The sequence below is a fragment of the Dipodomys ordii genome, unplaced genomic scaffold (genome assembly GCF_000151885.1).
Source record: "Dipodomys ordii isolate 6190 unplaced genomic scaffold, Dord_2.0 Scaffold46, whole genome shotgun sequence".
Classification (NCBI taxonomy): Eukaryota; Metazoa; Chordata; class Mammalia; order Rodentia; family Heteromyidae; genus Dipodomys; species Dipodomys ordii.
Window position 1 is genome coordinate 9,522,541 of NW_012267262.1, and position 24,533 is coordinate 9,547,073.

General features: G+C 36.8%; 1 protein-coding gene across 1 annotated transcript in view; it reads right to left on the reverse strand.

Annotated features, from left to right (window-relative positions):
* Window positions 1-24,533, reverse strand: part of Dcdc5 (doublecortin domain containing 5) — a 129,029-nt gene that overhangs the window by 30,957 nt on the left and 73,539 nt on the right. Inside the window, exons 2-6 of the mRNA XM_013019609.1 lie at window positions 19,481-19,604; window positions 10,614-10,795; window positions 5,160-5,259; window positions 2,596-2,731; window positions 1,412-1,571 (exon numbers count right to left, since the gene is read on the reverse strand). Of these exons, the coding sequence (XP_012875063.1) occupies window positions 1,412-1,571; window positions 2,596-2,731; window positions 5,160-5,259; window positions 10,614-10,795; window positions 19,481-19,516 (614 nt within the window). The 5' untranslated portion in view covers window positions 19,517-19,604. The remainder of the gene's footprint in view (window positions 1-1,411; window positions 1,572-2,595; window positions 2,732-5,159; window positions 5,260-10,613; window positions 10,796-19,480; window positions 19,605-24,533) is intronic.

Sequence of the window (24,533 nt, forward strand, 5' to 3'; positions counted from 1 at the left end):
AGCAGCATGGTAGATGGGGTAAGAGGATCAGGGACTGAAGGAGCATGGCTCAGTATAATGTTTGCTCAAGTTGATTTCAGTGAAGAGTCCATTGATTTGATGAAGTATATGAAGAAAGTAAAATTATTTTAAGTATATGAAGAAAATAAAATTATTTTGAGTTGAAAAAAATAGAATGAGGCTCAGAGCCTTGTAAGAGAACATAAATGGAATATCCCACCTTCAGGCAATAGCTTATTGCTAAGCTAGACACTGGAGTTCATGATTCAGGAAGCAAAGTATGAAGGGGAAGTGGACAAGAGGTGCAAATGAGAGCCAATGAAAGACAATGATGTGGGACTAGAATACCGGACTCTTTTGTCTGTCTGCAAAAGATAGACATAGAAAACTTTATAAATACAGGGGATGTGACTCAGTGATAAGAGCACTTGCCTAACTTGTGCAGACCTATCCAGAGACAGAGTCTACAGAAAAAAAGGTTGTGTATTATAAAGATAACTTTCCACTGATGGAGCTTAGAGGTGACTTGGGAGGAGGAAATTATAGATACAGAGATGAATCAGAAAAGGATTTCAATGAGTCAGAATGATAAGTATGCATTAATATGCATCTACCTTGGACATTTGTTAGGAGAGAAGCTGAATGGTTCCCAAGGTCAATGTTTACTAAGGGAAGATTCTAGTTTCTTTAAAAATAATAATAAAAATGTAACTGTGTACATATGCCCATACAAAATGATGCTAATCGAAATGAGCTCTAAGATAACGGAATAAAGAGAGGTTTTTGTTTCTTTGTTTTGCTTTTAATGTACAGTGTAAAGTTATTTCTTTTTTCTTTCTTTTTCTTTCCTTTGGTTTATCCCCTACTGTTACTGTTTTTGTTTTTTTTTTTATTTCGGCACCCTGTGTCTTCTATATACATTGGGGAAGGGAAAGGAATAACAATGGTGAAACAAAAGACAAAGTGAACCAATGCAACAGTGATACTCACCTGACACCATGTTGGAAATGAACTTTATAACTTAGGCAGGGAGAAGAGTACAGGGGGAGGGAAGGAGGGAAAAACAAAGGAGGAGGTAACAATGTTCGACAAAAAAAATGTACTCATTACCTTACTTGTGTAACTGTCATTCCTCTGACACCCTTACAATAAAATTAAATTTAAAACATAAATAATTTGTGATGTAAAAAAATAACTTAAAAAGTTACTGAAAGCAGATCGATCACTGTGATGGTTGAAGCTTCAAGTGTGTCCATTTGTCAGAAACTAATTAAATTCTGTTCTGCTCCTGACATCCTTTTCAGAAACAGGGCACGAGTTTCCTGCATGGGCTCTAGACTGTTATCAGGCTCAGAATGAGCTGACTTCACAAAGGAGCCTGGAAGCTTTTCTGGTTAGGCTGATTACTTACAGAATTTCACCGGAAGCATGTTCTGCTGTTAAAACATCATTTTGCATTTGTTTTCCCTCTGGTTGTTCAAGTTGCTTCTCTTCTCCAAAAGTTGCTCTAAGTTTATGCGCAGCAAGCTTGCTTCCAGACACAATGTCACTTTGGACTTCTAAAACAAGAGCTGAACCGAAATACACAAATTGCAAGGACATATTATTAGTTTGATGGTGGAACCCTGGGAATTTAAAAACATATGCTAAACACAAGCACAAACTATTTCCAGCCATTTGATCTATTTGTTGGTTTACTCTTTAAAGTAAGAAGTTGGATTTCACTTAATTCAATGCCTGTAGAGTCTTTTCTCTCAGATATTCTTAGTCAAAAGTACTAAAAATAGGTCTTTCCAAAGATAAGTTAATTATTCCATCTTCCAACTACTCAAATTGTTACATTATTTACATGTATGTCTCTAGATCATTCTCTGAGATTCAAACTCATCAATGAAAGTCTCCATGTCTTGAAAGGCATATGTAAAACTTTACTGTAGAGTGTTCACCAGATGGAATGGGGTACTGTTTAATTTAAATTTTTTATTTTTCCTCAGTCTAAATGAAGGAAAGGAGCACATGGAAATGAGAGAAACCACGAGAGGAAAGCAAAAGTCTAAAGAAAGTTTTTTTGTGTGTGTTTTTTTTAAACAAACATCACACCACAACGAGACAATATGATACAGTCGTGATTTGTGATTCTTCCAAAACGCTTTGGCTCTGCCATCCCTAGTAACTTAGAGAAAAGTCTCTATGTCTGGTCCGGGGGGCGTTTGAGGAAGAAGAAAAAAAAACAGAAGAACAAACACAGGTAATCCTCCTTCTCCATACTGGTATCACTGTGAGTATCTCAGTTGCTCAAGGGAATGGGCACCTTGTTCCAAACACAATGACACAGTTGCTTCCTGAGGCACGGTCACATAACCCTGGATCTGGTTTCTGAAGATTTATGGAGAAACTTGCTGGGGAACTTTTTAGAAGAGCTTACCAGGCACAGAGAGGTGCCTGTCTAAAGACTACAGAGATGACCAGGGAGTGATTTCAGCCCCCAGAGTCCAAGGGAGCCTAAGGAAATCGATAGCGCTATCCTTTCCTTTCTCCGGAGACAAGTGTTTACATTTAGCTGCTATATTACAGAAAAGTAATTTCAGTGCTCACCTTCTACCTTGCGCGAAGAGCAGAAGGCTTGAATTTTGGAAATGTCAGATGCTAAATTCCTGAGGAAGATTTGCTTCTTTTGCTGGGCAATGGAGAGGTCAGGATTGATCCATTGTTCTCCACAGGAGACGTATACCTATGGGAGAGAGGAGTCTCTGATCCTGGATACAACAGATCACAGCAATGTTATTTGTAACAGCCAAAGCTGGAGATCATCACAATAATCAAAGTACCTGCGGTACCATGGAATACCTCTCAGTAAGAAAAAGGAAATAAGTATCGACAAAGGCATCAAATATGATGGGTTTCAAGGATTTTGTTCTGAGTTAAAAGAAGTTCATATTCTTGTCTGCAACTCCAGTGGATGTAAAATTCATCAAGAACCTGAAATGTACAGATGTAAAAAACTGGGATGATGGACGTATGGTTGTGAATTAAAATGGGGCCAGGGTAATCCTATATTTGCTAGAAGTTAGCCTGTCACCTTCTGAGCAAGCAGCATGAAGTCTGAAAGGTGGATAGTTGCATGATTTGGTATGTCCATTAGTGAACAAGAGACCTGCTCTTCAAGAAGAACTAGTAAAGCAAGTTTGTGACACTGTGGTTAGTGAGAGTGGTGGAAAAATAGAAAAGTGAATGGTGGATAAATACTTTCAAAGTACTTAATGCCCAGGAGAAATAAAAGAAGTGGTATATGTGATGGAATTGGTATAGATGGGGGAGAGTAAGGATGAGGAAGGGAATAATGTAACAGGTGATCTGATCAAGGCGTTCTGTGCACATAAATTGCACAATCATTTGTAGATTTTTAAAATAGCATTAAAAACAAAACGTTTTAAAAAACAAGTTTCAAGGAAAGAGGGGGAGGGAAGGAAAGAAGGAAGGATTGAAATGCAGGTGTAATCAAGGGTTAGCAAACTGTGACTATCAGCCAACTTTGGGCTGTTGCTTGTTTTTTTTTATAAAGTTTTATTGGCACATAGCTATGTCCATTCAATTGCATGTGGTCCATGGCTGCTTTCATGCCCCCATAATAGAACTGGTGTTTCAATAGAGATGATATGGCTCACAAACATAAGATATTTACTCTTTACCAAAAAAAAATGTATAACCCCCTGGCATACATGTATTTGCAGTATAAATACAAAAATATTAATGTGGGTGTTTCTGGAGGATGTGATTATGGATGAAATTTTTTTCCCTCTTCAATTCTCGAATCCATATTTCTTAAATATTTTTAAGTGAGTACTATCTCTTTAAAGGTGAGAAATACAGAAAGAAACCCAGCCCTGCTTTTCTGATCATCATGCACTTGTTGTTATAACTTGCTTTATTATTTCCTCTTCTTGAACAGCAGGATTCTTGTTCCTTAATGGACATACCAAATCATGCAAATGTTCACCTTTCAGACTTCGAGCTGGTTGTTCTGAAGGTGACAGGCTAACTTCTATCAAATTCAGAATTAACGCAACCCCATTTTAATTCACAACCATATTTCCATCATCCCAGAGCCTGACATCTGTATTTACCTTTAGATTAAGTTTCTGTTGTTATTGTCTGTATTAATACAGTTTGCCTTAAATTGATCACAGTGAATGATCATGGTAGCACATACTGAAAAGGTTCAGGACAAATGACTTAGAAGTGATAACATAGGACCAACAATAAATAAGTCTATCAACTTCCAAACACATCTCCACCTGCATGATGCCTCTGATATTGATCACTGAGACCTGGATTTAAGACTCTCAAGTGATCTTATACTCAAAGCCTGAGTTCTGATCATCTGATATGAGTTTTATTCTCTATTCAAGGAATGACATCCTCAGTCAAGGAAGGTGATTTCTCTCCAAGCTGATGCCCCAAATTCCCTAAATTAGAGAAAAGAGTGGGCTTCTAAAGTCCTTCCATCTCCCAACTTTCTTTAGCCACCCAAATAGTATTTGAAAGTCAAGCATGGGAATGCACATTTGTGATCCCAGACCAAATGAGGATGAGGCAGGAGGATTGAAACTTCAAGGCCAGCCTGGTGAGGCCTTGTCTCAAACAAACAGACAAAAAAAAGAGAGAGAGTATATGGGAAGTTAAATTCAATTTTTCCTGAAAAAAGTGGAATTGTTATTTAGTAAAAAAAAAAAAAACAAAAACCTTAAAGCAACTATATTGTGTAGACCTTAAAAACAGAAAAGGACCATGCTTTACTGAATAAGATTTTTTTTTAAGATTAGAGAATAATTCTTCAGAGGCAGAAATCACAAGCGGTGAATACTTGTGCAGTTGTTGCTTTTTTTTCTAGAGTGGAGAAGAAATCATCTATCTTAATGGGTCATAATGTAAATTACATGAGTAAACTGTCTGTAAAGTGTGAAGTATACAAGTATACTTCCCTCTGAAGTGGGCAGGCCTGAGGCCCAGGAGGTCTCAGCAACACTAGATCTTAATGTTGCTTTTGGATGGGTGCTGAGTTTTGCTAATTCTGAGAGAAAAGAAGAAGAAGAAGCATCTGAAGTCTGTTTTTTCCCTTGGGTTGTACTCATATATTAACATGAAATTTACATGATTACCAGTTCATCTCTTTGCAGCTCCTTCAGGGCAAAGATTTCCTTCCCCTTTTCATTAAACAATCTCCTTGCTGCAGAAGGCAAATTTAAAGTTTCAGTGCACCTGTAGTAAGAGACACAAAAACTGTCCTTGCATAAAGGAACTTTCTAGTAGTGGAGAGAAAAATAAAAGAAATTAAACCCCGGTTCATTAACTTTTTTTTTTTTTTGCAGGGCTGTGAGTCAGTGAAGAGCCATCAGATTGTTTTGAGTATCAGTATCAGTCTGGTATTGAGGGACTCTCTGAGTCCTGATACTCGAAATCATTCGGCCTCTCTAAGCCTACATTTCTTACCTCCCAGGTTGCTATGAGTGAGGATTCAAGGCTAGTGTTAAAAACTGCTTATCACTGTGCCAAGATGCCCAGGAGACAGACAGACACTGTGATTGACTTTTCATTCTCCAAGAACCCACATCTTTCTATTTCTGTGCCTTTGGTTCCTGTCCTTTTTTCTATCTGAGGCCCCTTCCTTGGCTTTTTCTGTTGAAGCTTTGTGTTTGTATTTTGTTTTATTTTGTTGGTAGTACCGCCGGTTCAAGCTCAGGATTTCACACATGCTAGACAGGTGCTCTACCTCTTGATTCACACCCAAATGTTTTCCCCCACTAAAATCACATCAGTCACCAGGTAGCTCTTCATCTCTCTCCACCAAAAGGGGTTCTCTCTAGCCACTTAACACCTTTTGAGATATGATTATCTAGTTAAACTCTGAACATTGATTTTTCCCAAACAAGCTCTGTGGATACTGAGGCAAAAGACAGTTTCTCTCTTCCCATCAGAGCCACCCATCTAATCAGTAGTAAAGACAGGCCACAGAGTAACTCATAGTACCATGTTGGCATTGGCACCTGGCCAATGTGCTTTAAGAACAGAGAAAACAATTATTTTTTCCTCAGAAAACCTTATTTAAGAAAGTGACCATTGGATTGGGTCTTAAAAGATGCAGGGGATTCATCAAGAAGTTCTAGAGATGAATATATGGAGAACAGAAGACCCAGATGGAGCAGAGAAAGAGGACCAATTTGAAAGCACTTGGGATTTCAGACTAATGAACCTGGCTTCTAGCTTCTGAAGAACGGGAGGCTACTGAAGACATCAGAGTAGATGTGTGGTGGGTTATTAGATCTGCCTTTTAGAGAGCTGACAAAGGGGCTGGAGATAGCAGAGGCTGAACCCTCTATGGCCAGTCTGGGTCAGAGGTAATAAAGCAGAATGTGGATTAGTAGAGCTACTGAAGAGCGTGCACTTCCTAACCAGTCCTGTTGTGATGGCCCAGCCTACGGAAGAAGAAAGTGAAAGTTGCTTGCCAAATGTATTTGATGTTACAGTGTGCTGTTTATACTGAGTGAGTTAGAGGTGATTTTAGCCCACCAGCAAGAGTCAGTTACGTGAAGATGTTTCCTTTGCCTTTCCTTTTTGTCAGCATTGATATGGGAACTCTGGGTGTTGTGCTTGCTAGGCAAGCTCTCTACTGCTTGAACCATACTCAAGTCCTTTTTGCATTTCGTTGTTTTTGTGATAGGACCTCACATTTTTGCCTAGGCTGGCCTGGAATTATGGTCCTTCTGATCTCCACCTCCCAAAGTAACTGGAATTAAAAGTGGAAGCCACTATGCCCAGGGGCATCGCCATAGAATAATCAGATATTATACCTAAAAAGTATGGCCAAGGCATGCAGCAGGCAGTTAGGACTTGGGCTATCTGGAGGCAAAGCCCCAGAGATGAGGTTCTCTGATTCTCATCCCCAGTGTTGGGACTGGCAACCACACGGACTGCTTAATTCTACTGTGAGCCCCGGAGAACAGGAGTGTCAGCAGGAGCTGGTTCACCACGGGGCTTTATGTCAACACCACCCAGACATTCATGAGAGAACAGGGCATCTGGACAAGAAAGAGCTGTGTCTTGACCATCCACAATCAACCAAATACAAACCCAAGGAAGGTACTGTGCAATAATGAAATGCATTTTTAAATGATATTCACTTATATTTACAGAATTAATAGTTGAGAAAGCTAGAGGGAACTTGCTAAACATTGAATTTTGGCAGAAAATGTTTAATTAGCATTGGTCTCATAAAGTCATAAAATTTACATATATCATGGATTACAATCACTAGAATCATATTAACAGCTTTTTCTTATGTCAAATATATTATGTATTATCCATTATATATAATCATTCAGGCATACAAATAAAAATACCTTTGTATTTAGGATATGAATATTTACCTCTCCAAAAGATGGTGAAATTCAATCTGGTTTATTTCTATTTCTGAGTCTTTATTAACCCAGACTTTCTGTTTCCTTTCAGTGTTAGCATTTCTGAAATAAATGAACCAGGATTTGATTACATTAGCATACATTGTCAATTATCTCTCAACATGTTTCAATGTGTGAAAAATTATAAGATCTTAATTTATCATGATTTGCCTAAAATAATCTGCCTTTCTTAAGAAAATAGGACTCAAAATCTAACACAATTAAATATTAGACTTCTTTGTTATATCTTAAATATGATATTATAGGAACATACTGAATAATTTATGTAAAATCACATATTTTCAATATTCTAATCCTGTTTTAATAATGTTGAACACTGAGTTGTAAATTTATCAATTTTGAAAAGAAACTCAAATAGGACATTATTTTTAGTGTTTTATTCATATAAAAGTTCTATTATTAATTCAAATTGAAACATTTTCAAACAGAAAAAATGATAACTATGAAAAGGATGCTTCCCTGAAATATTCATCCATCCACATTTTCAAAGTAGAAAATTACTGTGTGAATTTTTAGCATTTGTATCAAATGAAAACTATTAATCAAATATAATCATTCATTCATTCAATAAGCACTGATTTGGAATCCAGTCTCCATCAGTGGTCTTTAATTGCATGCTTATAGTATCTCTACACCTAAGTATTTCATTCCCATGACCACACCATAACAGATTACACATGTGCAGGTATATAACATGTTCCTGGTTCTCCATCTGGAGACATAAGCTAGCATAATCATTGGTGTTATGCAAGGGGTGGGGCCTAGACAATCAGCAGCTACACCTAACTTGGACAAAGAGAATGTGAAGTTCAGGGTAACACCTAGAAATAAAATCTGAAATTATTCTCAAAGGACTTTTCTTATCAACATGGGAAGTAGGGGTGGTTGAGAGTGAGATAGGGTAATGTGGGTAAGAAACAAAGCCAGAGAATTATATGGAAATAAATCATAATGGGCTTTAAGAGCTACATGAAGGATCTTGAGTTGTTCCAAGTATCATAAATTACTAATAATGAAAATATAGAGAAATTATTAAAAATAAGTTTACTAGAGTCACTTCTTACAGTACTCTAAAATATCACTTTTAAGACTTTCTATATGTAGTTTATCATACTATTGAAAGATGTAATTTGCTGTGTCATAAAAGTTATGTCTCAATTTATATGGAGTTGACAGCTATTATTAGCATTAATTGGCAACATTTGTCATTCACTAAGGGTAATAATCAAGTAATAGTAAGCAATTCTATTTGATTATCCTCTGGCTTGTCCAAGGAAGAACAAATGATGGTGTCAAACCCTCAATACTTCTTACAGTGAATTAATAAATAAGTGAAAGGCAACATCATACTAGAAAAGAATTGTGCTCAAAATATAATTCAACAGAACTTAATAAAATCTACTTCTATGTTACTGGATCTATTTAAAGCAGCCTAAGAGGGATTCTGTTTCGCCTATCTCTGGGATACCATTCTCCTTGAGGACAATATGAACAATCCCTCTGGAGGGAATCAACAGAGCCTGCTGCAGTTCACAGTCAAGGCTCCCTGTTTAAAGCTTCTGTTTCTAGTATTTATATTCTTCTAGGTGGGGAGGGGAAGAATGATTCGGATGGTCCTGTGCAACGCTTTCTGAGTCAGTAAGGAAAAAAAATGATATCTAGTACAGTTAGACTGTCAAGTGTAGGCCAGCGTATCTTAGTTATCCAGGAATAATTACTTCATGTGGAGAACAAAGCAGTTCTCTGATCTCTAAATACTTGATCATTCAGGACAAATTGTTCCATAAGCCCAGCATACCAACGATGCTCAAATTCGCCAACCTCTCAAAATATGGTTGGATTCCTTGACTGAACCAGGCATTTTGAAACACTAATGTGATAAAATGCGATCTTCATATAATGCTATCTATATATAACTTTGAACTAATTGACGTCGAATAAGAAAACAAAATGTAGAAAGAGACAGAAATGATGTGTTGACTTTGGGTATTTAGAAAAAAGTCATGCATGCTTTAGAGGCACTGGCCTCACGTTTTATATCCAGTAGAATGAGCTAATTATGAAATGTATGCGTCACAGATTTCAATTTCAGGCTTGACTTTACTTTGAAGATTAATTTTTTACTTTATCATCTTCCAAGGCAGTTCCGTGGACAGCCAATCTGAATGTTACTCATTGTTCAGTGATGTATGAAGTATATTTAATCAATGTGAAGAAAGTAATATTAAACTATTATCAGCAGCCTCGACTATCCTAAATATCTCAGAAGAAAGGTCAAGAGGTAATCTCAGTGGTAATTATATAAGAAACAATGTATTTAACTCATTCTTTCCATCAAAGCTTTTCAATGATCTATTATTCTTTGTCATGAAATGTGATGAAATTAGGGCAGGTGATTTTTCTAAAATGCTAGAGAAATACTGGCTATTTGGGAAGATTTTTTTTAACTAATTCTATGCCAAGCCCAAAATGTAGATACAAGCTTTTCTACAAACTTTCTAGAAACTATAATTGTTCACTAAGTATTCCAAAGATGCATAATAGCAGCTTCAATTCAGAATCACAAAGGTATATTTAAGAAACAGTGTGTGAATTCAGTTATTTTGACATATATTAATAAAACTCAATCAGAAGTGCAACTTTGAAATATACATAAATCATAAAAGTTTTTTTTTAAATCAGTTACTCATTTCTAACTTACTTTTTTTGGGGGGGAGGGGTCCTGTCGTGGGGCCTGAACTCTGGGCCTGGGCGCTATCCCTCAGCTCTTCAGCTCAAGGGTAGCGCTCTACCACTTCAGCCACAGTACCACTTCCGGCTTTTTTCTTTTTGCTTATGTGCTGCTGAAGAATTGAACCCAGGGCCTCATGCATGCAAGGCAAGCGCTCTACCACTGAGCCACCTTCCCAGCCCCCTAACTTACTTTTTATATGTAGCCTTAATCCATAGAGAACAAATTAAGTTCCTGACATAGAAACAATTAATTTTCACATCGAATTTCATCTTCAAATATCACTAGAGTAGCCTTCTTTTTAAATAAATATATAATGTCCCCCAGAGAAAACACAATGAACAAGGCAGACATCTGTATATACTAGAAAATATATTTAACAATAAGAATGAATGCATTGCCCTTACTGTGTCTTCCATCCAGGTGACATGCCTGGACCAATTACAGTAAGGGATCTGTTTTTATCCTTGTCTCCATTCCTCAGAACTCTGAGTTTCACTGGGACCTTCTGATCCAGGGTCTTATAAATAGGTTTCTTCATGGGAGGGCTGTTGGGCACAAGCAGTCCTTCTATTGGCCAATCAAACTCCTTCAGAAAGAAAATATCAAAATGTGAGGGCCACATGTAGAGCCATGTCTAGACTTAAAACATAACCAAACCCACAGCTTATACTGTTAGTATTTCATTCATTCAGCAAAATATGTACTGACTACCTAAGCTATTCTAGACAATGTAAGTTAGTGGTTTATTTGCATAAAGTGTGAATTTAATTGTTTCTTAAAAGTAATAACTTTTTAAATAATTCAAATTGTAAATTATTTATTCCCTTTGAGGAAAGCAGCATTGTGTGAAAACAGAACTGAACTAGCCTAGAATGCTTTTATACTCATGTGTGAAGTATCTTTAGCCAATGTGAAGGAAAGAAAAATGAGTGAACCTCCTCTCACAAAAGCCTGACATTACCATAAACCCAATCTATTTTACAAGACTATATTTAGAGAATATAGTAACATCCTCTAAACAAATAGAGTAAAATAGTGAAATAACTTAAACAAATTTTGGGTGTTTCTATTATAGAATTCAGATACATTTTTGGTATTCATTCACATGATGGTTAATTCATCCATTTCCAAATATTTATTCTTTATTATTTGCCAGGCACAGTACTAGTCACCAAAAATAAAACAATGTACCAGACAAGACAGTCTTCCTGAAGAAATTTATGGACAGAGTTATATTTTGAGAACTTTTGAAAACTTTAGAAAGTTACCTAAAAATAAACTGACAATCACAATAGTGTAAGTGTAGGGTCATAAGTTGTGAAATGTGATGCAGCCATGTAAGATAATTCATTGATTAGTGTTTCACTAATTTTCAGAAAAAGAACCTATAAAGAAGCAACTAAAGTGACTAAATTAACAAAGGAAGATAGTCTTCAAGTAACAAAGTCAGTTTTGTTTATTTAAGAATACATTTATCTTCATTAAATGAACTGAACTATAGTAGATTCAAGGGAGAACGCAAATAGTGTAATTCTGTAGAAAGGCAAAGTCAAAGTCCAACAAAATAAACACCAGGAAATGGGTACATGAAAGGGGTAGAGTTGGGGTCACAAAGAGAAGGGTGAATGCAGACGAGAAGGGTGCAGAGAAAGTCGACAAGAATTCAATGTATATTCTACAAACTTAAGAAAAGTACAGGTAGGGGCGGGTTAAAACATGGATGAGAATGTTGAAAAGGGTGACATTGATCAAGACGCATTATATTAATAAATTGCTTTGCTAAATGGCAACTCCTTTGTACAACTATTTATAAATAAAACAAAAAACAAAAACTAAAAAAAAAAAAAAAGAATTAGTGCTTCAGAGGCTGGCTAGAAGTTTTTACATCAGTTTTGCCAATGAATAAAACATGAGACTTGAAGGCCAGAGGAAGGCACAGTGGCTCCCTGAGCAGCTGGGGCAATTTGGCAGAGACTATTGCTGCTTACAGAGACAGACACTTGTGCAAGAAGAATACATGGAGAAAAGGGAAGCAGAGATGATATTTAAGCAAGGTCTAAGTTCCTTCCTTCCCCCTTTCCATGTTCCCTCCCTCCCTTCCTTGCTTCTCTCCTTTCTTCCCTCCTTCCTTCTTTCCTTTCTTCCTTCCCTCTTTCCTTTCTTTCTTTTCCTTTCTTTCTTTTTTTTTCTTTTTTGTCATGGGGCTTGAACTCTGGGCCTGGGCACTGTCCCTCAGCTCTTCAGCTCAAGGCTAGCGCTCCACCACTTGAGCCACAGCACCACTTCCAGTTTTCTGGTGGTTTACTGGAGATAAGAGTCTCATGGACTTTCCTGCCTGGGCGGGCTTTGGACCTCGATCCTCAGATCTCAGCCTCCTGAGAAGCAAAGATTACAGGTGTGAGCCACTGGCGCTGGGCTCCTTCCCTCTCTTTCTTTTCTTCTTTCCTTCGCCCTTCCATCCTTTCTTTTCCCTTCCTCTTCCCTTTCCCCTTCTTCCTTCCTTCCCTTCTTGCTTCTTTCCCTCTTCCCTTCCTTTCCTCCTTCTCTTTCTTCCTTCCTTCTCCCCCTTCCTTCCTCACTCACTTCCTGTCTTCTTTTCTTCCTTTCCCATCTGAATGAACAGCTACTCTGTAGCAATCCCAGTAACTGCAATGACTCTCTTTAAAAATATCCCAATTCTAAACAAAGGAAGAGGCTGCAATGCTTGATAAGAAATGTACTCATTATCTTGCCCATGTAATTGTAACCCCTCTGTACAGTATTTTCACAATAAAATAAAATAAAAATAAAAATATCCTAATTCTATGCAAGTATAGGTTTATTTCTGTGTGTTTTATTCTCTCCAGGGTAGCAGTTCGTTTCCTCCTGTACAGTACCACAATGCTGCATTACAGCAGTTTTATATGTGCTGAGTCTTGATATCAGGTAAAGCAAGTATCTTAACACTTAAGAATCAATTTGATTAGTTTTAGAAGTTTGTTTGGAGCATAAATGCTCTATATCAAGTTAAGGAAATTTAAATTAGTTAAGTTTGTTCTTGCCTGCTTGTTGTGTGGGGCTAGAGTGATAATTCAGTGATACAGTACGGAGCTATAATCCAAAGCACTGAAATATTTTTTTCTAGACAATCGAATCATATATAGATTTTGCCCTGTATTTAGTAAGTTATATTTACATGACTATTTATATTTCTTTTTCAGTACTGAGCTTTGAACTCAGAGACTCATGCTTACTAGGTAGGTAGGTACTCTACTACTGAGCCACACAGCAACTTTCATTGCTTACACTTCATCATCTGCTAATCACACAAGTTGATTTAAAATTTTTTAAATCTTCCATTTCTATTTAAATATTGACCAACATGTATTCAAATCAGTCATGATGCTTTATCTTTTCTAGAGATTACTGCCTTCATAATTTTAAAGGCTTTTATATACACAGTCATATATTCCTTGTGCACTATCTTCCATTAAGGTCACTAACAAGGAATCCCTAGTCTCGTTACAGTTGGAAAACAATTTGGCTTTTTCATATTCTGAAATGTTTCCTTGTTATATGTTTAGTCAAATTTGATAATAAAGTTACTAAGCCATGGAGTTCTTTTTTTTTTGGAATCGAACCCAGGGCCTCATGCATGCAAGGCAAGCGCTCTACCACGGAGCCACCTTCCCAGCCCCAAGTTCTTTTTTTTTAATTTTTTATTGTGAAAATACTGTTCAGAGGGGTTACAGTTACATGAGCAAGGTTGTTCATTGTTGCCTCCTCCTTTGTTTTTCCCCTACTATCCCTTCCCTCCCACCTCCCCAGCTACGGCCCCCACCCACCATTTCCCCCCAGCCTCCACTCACCTCCGCCTAAATTGTAAAGTTCATTTTTCGACATAGTGTCTTGTATATCTCATTGTTGCAATAGGTCAATCTATATCCCTATTTAAACAATTTGTTTTACCTTTCCCCTCCCCAAATTATACCAACGTCATAAACACTGAAAATGGGTTATACCATCAGGGAGGGACATACAAAGCAACAAAAAAAAAATCACATGGTACCTTATATATATATGTTAGAAACAATAGCAAGAAAGAAAAAAACACTTGTGTCTCTATCTTGGGGTTCATTTAGCTTAACATCATCTTATCTGACCTTTTCTGCTTGTCCCAGACATATACTAGTTATTGCAAATAAGGGAAACCATGGGACCTATGTTTCTTTGGACCTGACTTACTTCACTTAATATAATTTTTTCCAAGTCTTTCCATTTCCTAACAAATGGGGTGATGTCGTTCTTTCTCATGGAGGCATAGAATTCCATTGTGTATATATACCACATTTTCTTGGTCCATTCATCTACTGAGGGGCATCTGGGTTGGTTCCATATCTTAGCTCTGGTAAATAATGCTGCAATAAACATAGTTGTGCTGGTAGCCCTAATGCATTGTTGGTGGGAGTGTAAACTTGTTCAACCACTTTGGAAAGTAGTATGGAGGTTAGTGGAGTATGGGCTTTCAGTCTCACCAAGATGCTTTTTTATTTTTTTCAGTTGTGGGGCTTCAGAGCCAGGGTCCCTGAGCCTCTTTGTGCTCAAGGATAGTGCTCTACCATTTATCCACAGCACCACTTCCAGTTTTTCAGTGGTTAATTGGAGAAAATAGTCTCACAGGGACTTTTCTTCCTGGGCTGGCTTCCAATGGTGATCAGTCTCCTGAGAATTACAGGTGTGAGCCATTGGCCCCAAGCTACCAAGGTGCCTTTTTGATACATTGCTGTTGTCTAACAATTTGATTATTTTATTCCTCTAAACCATTACACTTACTGGTATAAATTTTGTACTAGGCCTTTAATGTCTTAATCTCTCAGCAACTCTCAGACTCAATATCTTCTGAAATGGGTAAGTGTTTGGGCTTTGGAGCTAGACTGCTATATTGAATCTCTGACCTGTTACTCTATTACAACCTGGAGCAAACCTTTAACAGAAAACAGCTAGAAAGTGATACATAAACTCTTCCTCTTCTCTCCCAAGAGAAACCTTGCTGATACTGTCATTTCAATGGATTCTTGGAAGACAGCATGGTCATAGTTCTCATATTGGCTCTCCTTCTTTAGCTATTCATTCCTTACCCCAATCCCTAATACAACATCTGTACCATTAGCCTCAAATAATTCTGAAAGAATCTAAGAAAAGACATCCAACATAAATTAAAGGCGGGAGAAGTTTCCTAAAGGTGATATAGGTGCCAATATCCACAGAAGAGGGAAGTCATGTTAGGCAGTCAAAAACATGGCCACAATAAAGGCAGTCCTAGGGAGCATGCAATCAACACAAGAAAGATGAAGCTAACTGCCACTGGGGAGTTGGGGTGCATGGTAGACCAGTGCAGAGGAAGATGCATAGCTCTTAGTTTGTGTATGGAAGAGAATATATTTTTTCCCAAAGCTAGTATAGCCAGCCTTAAACAGAACAATTTTAACAATCTCGCAATTATACTGAAAACACATGTTTTAAATAAACTATAAACAAAATCTGAAAGTTGTGAATTGTAAATATTCTGAAATGACATCTCATTATGATGTGCTAATTTGTGAGATGGGTTTGTAAATAACAACTGCATTTAATTAAGGGAATAACAATATAAATAAGTGTTCAGAAAAGGTGAGGAGAGTATTTTCCAGATTAATGCTTCTTCCTTCTGTATTTAATGTAACATTTTGCATAGCAAAAAATTAATACAATGACAATGAGATTAGCTTACTCTACTCCTAAATTTAAAAAAAACTTGGTTTTAAAGAAACTTATTTTATTCCTGTTCTTCATTGAAGATCTGTATCCTGTGTAGAAATTGCAAATTAAACTATCAAGTGTCCATTGCCTAGGAAAGGAGCAATGTGGCATTCTTTTCCATTAGTATAGTTATTGAGAAAAAGTAACAAAAGTTACATCACTGGATGTTTTCATCTGACACTATGAAATTGTGTAAAGGTTACAGTTAAGGTTAGAGGAGGTAGCAGGGTGGGGTGGAGTTATAGAACTTCTAATAGTCAAGTTTGGGATCAGTCTGTAACTACTCTGCAAACATTACAACTTGATTCAGAGCAAATCAACTTTTGTACTATTTTTAGACATGAGAGATCAAGTAAAAGCTAAATAAATAATTGGGAGAAATGAGGGAGAAAAATCTCATTAAAATGACTTCCACTTTGAAGCTTCGCAATAAAATAACTGATACATCTTTTTAAACCGTGGAAGAGAAACAGATTTCCACACTTAGTGTCTGAATCTGACAATTTCATGCACTCCAGAGATGGATCAAAGATTTTTTTCAATATCCCACACCTGTGTTTCCCAGGAACTTGTGTGACTTGTACTGTCTTAGGCCCTAGCTGATTTCACGTCTCTTATTGTCTCCAACTTGTCTCCTGACAGGCAGCCATTGTTGATATATACTCACTTTAGCATCATTCATTCAGCAAACCTAAGAAGTCTTCTGTGTGAGTCATCATAAAAACTTCAATCAAATACATGAAAATTAGCTGGGCTTCAAAACTTTTCAAATGTATGTGCCTCCAATGTTAATTCTTCTTTTAAGATATTTTAGTTCCTGTCCTAACAATGAAGGCACTTTTACTGTGAGAAATTCAGTCTTGGGATAATGAAGAACAAAACCATGGATAATTAAAGCTTCAACAGTGCAGCTTCTACCCCTCCATCTTCTCAGCTGGAATTTGAATGTTCTGATTCATTTTGTTACTGATTTTTTTCTCTATGTTCATGGCATCGTTCTTCTTTTCCTCACTTCTTTGTTGTAAACAAAGACATCATGTGTTTGTTTGGGGGGATCTCCTCTTAAACAATGACCTTGGTTTTTTAACTATGTTGGTCTTATTTCATCTGTTATTTTAAATGTGTATGTACCAGTACTGGGACTTGAACTTGGGGCCTGGGTGCTGTTTCTTAGCTTTGTCATTCAAAAGTGATGCTCTACCACTTGAGCCACAATTCTACTTCTGGTATTTGCTGGTTAATTGGAGCTAAGAGTCACACAGACTGTTCTGCTCTAGCTGGCTTTGAACTGTAATCCTCAGTTCTCAGCTTCCTGGGTAATGAGGATTACAGACGTGAGTTACTCCCACCAGCATATCCATAGATACATGGTTTGCTTTTAAGAATGTACTTTTCCTCCTCCTTCCACTCAAAGTGGATTTCTAAACATACACAAAGTTTCAAAACCCATATCCCATTGGTAAAGGTTTCTGATCTACATATAGGGACTTTGGCTATCCTAGATTCACCAGACACTTTAAAGTATTTTGTCCTCTTTGGCTACGATGCAACTCCATCCCTCAGCAGATCAATATATTCTATACTTTTACCTCTCTTTTGTCCATCATGGGAAGCCTGAGGACACAAATATTAATTTAGTATTTAGAAATTTTAAGATCACTACCCACTAGCACATTTCAAATGTTTGAGCCTTTTCAAACTAACTTTTCCAGTGATTCTATCCTTGACTATGAAAATCCATTACTGCTCACCTTCAATTGTTTAAATTTGTACCTGCTCAAGACATAACTTTTTCTCCAGTGTGTGAGCCTATACCTCAGCACTCCTATAAATGCATCAGTGATTTTAGTTGTAGAAGAAACCAAGGGAATACGTTAATCTTTTGTTTTTATACAACTTTAATATCTTTTTAAATATTGATGTCTCCAGATATGTGAAATACTACTTGTGAGTAAAAGTTTCCGCTGACTTCTGGGATGAATACTATTTAAAAGTGAAATCTGTTCTCAGATCAGTTGTCACCAGGAAGAGGTAAACATAGTTTGACATTAATGCCACCTGTTTAGTGTCTAAGACACTAAAAAGTTAATTCCAGACTTTTGTCCTAGTTTACACTGGATCCACACTGGCTCTCCCTAGCGCCACAAAGCCTGTATGTCAGACACATCCATTCATCCAGCCAGAGAGCAGACTGCTCCCTGAGCCATCTCTCCAATCCACAGATCCAAATGCAGGAAAGAATCTGAAAACCTGAAGCAAGATAAAGAAGAAATCTTCTCTTCAATATATTATGGTGAAATCATAGAATATCAAAGTAAAAAGAGATAAAAGACAGCCAGAAAGAAAAGACAGCTGAGATGACTTTCAGGTGAAAGTATTTAGAATGATGGCTGAGTTTTTCATGACAAAATGGGAGGAGAAATCATGGGTGATATATTTAGTCACCTAAGCACAAATATCTGACTTGAATGAAAGAAGTTCTTTTTATAAGAACTGAAAGTATTCGTTATCACTCACTAACAATTAAAAGAAGGGTGTGTCACAAAGAAGGAAAGTAACCCTAGGTGGACAGACTGACATATAAAAACTAATTATAACAAGGAAAGTTTGGGGATGAATGTAAATATACATCAACTGCACACAACATTCATACCTTGTGGAAATAAGTTAAAAGGTAAACTCATATTGTAATAACAGCCTCTTTTACAAATCTTAGGATTAAAGCTAACTATTCTAAAATTCTTAGTTACTTGAGAGAAGATGACTTTGCATTTTGATTACTCATCTTTGTCAACTAAAATGTTCAGGAAACAAACAAAAGAATGTAAACAGAGGGCATATTTTCAAAAGTAGTGAATGGGAAAAAGCCAATAAAAACCAAAAAATAATACTAAAAAAGATAGAGAAACAGAAATGGCAAGACAAATAGGAAGCAAATTATAATCTAAATATATCTGCAATTACAATATATAGAAAAGACTAATTCCATAGTTTAGAGAAAAGGTTGTCAGACAAAGTTCTTAAGGTAACTGTTGGCTATCTTATAACTATTGGTTATTGGGGATCCTTCCAAGTCAGAACATACAAAATCAGAAAATAAAAGGACATAGAGAACATATACTAATAACCCAAAGCATTGGGATATTTTATGAATACTAGATAACTGAGACTTGTTAGTACTAGAAAGACTACATAATGATAAAAAATTGAATTTGTCAAGGAGAAATAATATTTTGAGAGTGTTGGTGCCTAAGAACTATATTTCAAAATATACAAAGTAAAATTTGATGGATTGCAAGAAGATATAGTATATGTTTCCATGGTGAAAGACTTAATTACATCTTTCTAAAACACTATAGAATTACCAAGTTTTATCTTTTGTGCTGTAATTCAAAAAGTACATGGAAAATACATGGGAATTCTCAGAAGGCTGACCATACTGTGAGCCTGAGAGCAAATACCAATAACCATGTTTCATACTCCCCCATACTACCTCATTGATCTGGCCATTGGGGAGGACAGGCCACATATAAGTAAGTTTGTTCCACAGAGGATTGTCAACTTTGGAATGTTTCCATTGGCCTGGCTTACTGGTGCCTTCATGTTTTATGGCCCACCTACAATAAAACAAAAGATAAAAATGAATGAAGCAAGGATAAATGTCATTGTAATATATTCATTTTTCATTGAGTGTGTGCTATGTACTCAGTGAAGACTCAGTTTGATTAAAAGCCCCAATTTGATTTTTTGCTGTTTAAAAAAAAGCAAAAATTGGAATTGATTTCAAGATAAAAGAATGTGTTTTAAAAATCAGGAAAGCAAAGAATGACATTGCCCCATTTGTTAGGAAATGGAAAGACTTGGAAAAAATTATATTAAGTGAAGTAAGCCAGGCCCAAAGAAACATAGGTCCGTCCCATGGTTTCCCTTATTTGCAATATCTAGTATATGTCTGAGTCAAGCAGAAAAGTCAGATAAGTTGATGTTAGGGAAATGAACCCTAAGACATGTATTCAAATGTTTATTTTTCTTTCATGCGATTGTTTCTAACACATTTATTTATAAGATTATTTCTTTGTTGTTTGTATGTCCCTCCCCCATGATATAATCCCTGCTTTCACTGTATTTGATGTCGGTAAAATTTGTGGAGGGGAAGGGAAAAAAACAAATCGGTTAAATAGGGATACAGGTAGACCTATTGCAACAATGAGATGTACAAGTTGTTATGTTGAAAACGAACTTTACAACTTTGGTGTGTGGGGGTAGGGGGGAGAAAGGTTGAGTGGGGGGTGGGGGGAGGATGGGAAGGAATAGGAAGGGGAAACAAAGGAGGAGGCTACAATGCTTGATAAGAAATGTACTCATTATCTTGCCCATGTAATTGTAACCCCTCTGTACAGTATTTTCACAATAAAAAAATCAAAAAATAAATAAATAAAAGAAAATGAAAAGCATGAGGAAATCAGAGATGGCAATTTCCTGATTTTTAAAAAATAATAAATGTCCACCATTGAAGGTCAGAAAAAAAATCAGGAAAGCATGTCTAAATTAAAGCAATAATAAAAAGTTTTGAAGCAAAAGGAAAATTAGAATATCAGTCATTATATAATATCAATACTCAATACTAATATAGGAAAAAAAGACAAGTAAAGCACTTAGTGAAAGAAAAACTGGAAACATCTACACAAGTATTATGGGAGAGTTTATTACATGACTAATAGTTTACAAACTACCAGGCAATTTTTCTTTCTACAGTTCTAGAAATTAAACCTGTGGCCTCACTTGTGCTAGGCTATCATTCTACTGATGATCTAACAATGTCTTCAGCCTGTAAATTTTTTAGTAAGAAAAAGACGTATGAATGTTCTCTGCCAACACAAAACATGACTTTCTCAACAATTTTAGTTCCAACATTTAAAACATTTGCACAAAGTAAACATCAATACAGTTTTAAGATGAAAATTTGCACATACTGTGTAACAAATGCTAAAATAAAAAATATATAAATGAAACATTACATTTAACTATTTCAATGGCATAATAATTGCAAAATCGCCATTCTTTTTCTCAAAGTAGTATTTTACCAGATGGGGGTGGGATAACATAATCAACAGATAATTAACAAGAAATGAAAATTATGTAAACAAAAACATATAGGATGCATTAAGAACTATAGCCAAAGCAAATTCATAACGTAAACTGCTTGTTTATAGAAAACCAAATAGAGAAGATAAGCTTATTATGCATTAAATTCTGTTTATTTGAAATATATATAATTATGCTATAGAAAATAAATGAAGATAAATTAGAAATCAGACCCTTACTAAAATAGTTTAAAATATTTTTCAATAAAAAAGTAACAAATCTTTTGCAAATAAATTCAGATTGATAAAAAAGCATAAAACAAAACAGAAAAACTGAGCTAAATATTTAATACAGAGACGATTAAAATTGAGGATATAGCTGGATCCTGATGCCTTATGCTTCTAATTCTAGCTTTCTAGCTAGACTTTCTAGCTAGACTGAGATCTAGAGAATTGTGGTTAGAAGCCAGCTTGAGAACAAATGTTCACATGATTCAACCTCCAAAATAAACAGTAAAAGCTTAGATTGGAGGCATAGCTCAAGTAATAAGGCATCAGCTGAGACAGTAAACCAAACATTAGTGTTAAGGCCCTGAGTTCAAATTCTGTTACTGGCAAAAAGAAAAAAAATTCTACCACAGATGACGGCTATTGAAGCCTGAAATTTTCCTAAGATTGTCCATCCCCAGTCAAAACCACTGGTAGTGATTTGCCTTATACTCAAGGCCCAGGTTTTCCAAAGCAGTATATCTTATTTTTATTTTAAAGTTATTTTTATCTTATCACCATCATTACTGGGTAGGCATTTCTTTAACATTTATCTTGGGGCAAGTCACCTTCTCTATATATTTTATTTCAAGGTAATAAAAAAAGTCACTACCAATATTTGTTATAAAAGAGAAGCATCAGGCTGCATGTCAGAGGCTCCTACCTATAATCCTAGCTACTCAGGAGGCTGATATCTGAGGATCACGGTTTGAAGCTAGCCCAGGCAAGAAAGTCTGTGAGACTCTTATCTCAAATTAACTACCAAAAAAGCTGGAAATGGAACTGTGGCTCAAGTGATAAAATGCTAGCCTTGAGTAATAAAAAGCTCAGGGACAGTATGCAGACCCTGAGTTCCAGCTCCAGAACCAGAGAAAAATAAAGAACCCCCCCCATGTTGATTTGTATAACATAAAGCAGTTTTTGAGCCTAACTTAGAAAAGCAGTGTGAAGTGGCCATGAAATCTGAGCCCTATCCTGAGCTGAGTGTAATCACGCCCTCTGCAACCTACAGAAAGAAGATGCCTCGCTCGCTTTTGTGCAGCCAGGCTCAAGTGGTTTCACTATTTCCTCTGCTTTCCACTATTTCCCTGTTCTCATGGAGGTTTCCTCTATATTTATGTGATAGATGTAAAGAAAGAATCAAACATGGTTCACAAAGTCTGGCTTGTCAAAGGGCCTATGTCATGTTGGCACTGGTCAGAGTATACCACTGCCACATTACAATCCCACTTAGTGTGGCTCTGAATGACAGAGATAAAAAAAAATCATAATTGGTCCTGAATAGGCTGAGCTGTGACAACACTTGGTGTACTTTGTATATAAAACAAAAGCTAACCAAAGGTATCTTAATTTATGGGGCAGTGATGACTATTTTGGCTTCTTGATGAAGAAACAGGAAAACAAAACAGTAAAATAATGTTTTGGGGGAAGTTACGGGGGAGGGTAATTCATTGATGGACTTAGGGGGGAGGAGGGCACAAGTAAATGGATTTTTATTCCTCATATTAACTCACTAAGAGTCCATCCACGCAGCAGAGGCTTTCATCAATCTAGTGAACAGACCACTCATAGACCCCTGTCACAATATCCCACTACTGGCCTAGTATCACACATAATATCTCCTCGGGAAAAGAAATGTATTTTATGTCAAAGGAGGTTAAACAGTGAAGCACAGCATCCACTTGTCTTACACTATACATTAGTACCAAGAAGTAGCTGCCTTGACTGAATGGTAGAATAGCTTGGAAGTCTAAACTAAGGATCCAGCTTGGGGACAATTTGCTCCAGTGCAGTGGCAGTGAAGGTTTGAGACCCAGAGGCATCTGGCAGGAATTGTTTAGAATGTCTGTGCCCAGTCAGAGTCCGGTAAGGACTGGGACTTCTAAGGAATAAAGCACTGGACAAAGTAATGCAGACCAGCCAAAATGAGATAGCTAAGAATAAATTTAAAGTGGATGGAAGAGGAGTGATTGATGCCAAACTATTAGGACTGTGAGTTGTTAATGCTTTGTGAGCCATTTTAGGATAATCCAACAGATGACCACATGACATACCAGACTGCCACCTCTTCTCTTGGGAGGAAAGCATCTTACCGATGCTCTTATTAATGGCACCTTGCTCTGCATCGTATTGGCAGTATCTTATTCCCTTATGCAATCTGGATATCAAGAGAGTGTGCATGGATCTGAGGGGCCTAAGCGGTGGGTTGTAAGTGGCCCAGTTTTTGTGGCTCACCCAATTGCCTCTGCTCCCTGGGCCTTCCAGTTCCGTCTGCTCACAGAAGGTCCTCAGCTACAACTGTGATCACTTCATTTTCTACCAGTGTCGACTTTCTCATGTGCTTCCAGTGAGAGGGTTAAGTTTTGGGCAAAGCCTCTTTGCTCCTGAGCAAACAGGAACCACAGTGCTCCATTTTCTAAGCATGAACCAGTCCTCCTATTTCCAGAATCAAATGAAATATTGACCTGTGAGGCACAGAATCTGACTCCCCTAGAGACTAGCCAGAAGGTCTTGGAAGGATCAGTAATATAACTCATAAATGAGGGGGAGGAGTGAATGTCCCTTGGAGCAAACTTTAATAGGAGCAGTGAAACAAGAAGGAGTTGGAGTGATGGTCTGAAACCTTTAACCACAGGCTTGTAAGTTCAAGGCTAGCATGGGCTAAATAGTGAGTTTAAGACCAATCTGTGCTGTGTAGCAAGACTCTGTCTAAAAACTAAAACAAAACAACAAGATGAAACCATATGAAATTAGAAGTCCATAACAAACAACTTAGCACTTAATTTCTCACTTTTCTGCTGCACTTTGATGTTTCTTTCACTTTTTCTGACACAGGATTGCACCTCCCAATAAAACTTCACCATACAAACTCTTCCCTAGACAACTAGAATTAGAACATCAAAGACAAGAGTAGAGACAATGGAAATCTCTAGCACACCACACTAGTACTAAGTAGTATACATTGCCATAATAGAAACTAAGCTAAATCTAAGTAATCTTTGGCCAAATTGGGTGCTGGGAATAGGTCTTGATCTTCAATTATAAAGACTAAAAAAAAACCCCTTAAATGTTTATCTGTACCTAATGCACTTATAATTTATAGATGTATACATGATTAAAGTAAACTTTTCAGTTTACTTCCAAAGATTTTCAGGAAGGAACAGAAAACATTCATTGAACTTCTGGTTACAGCGC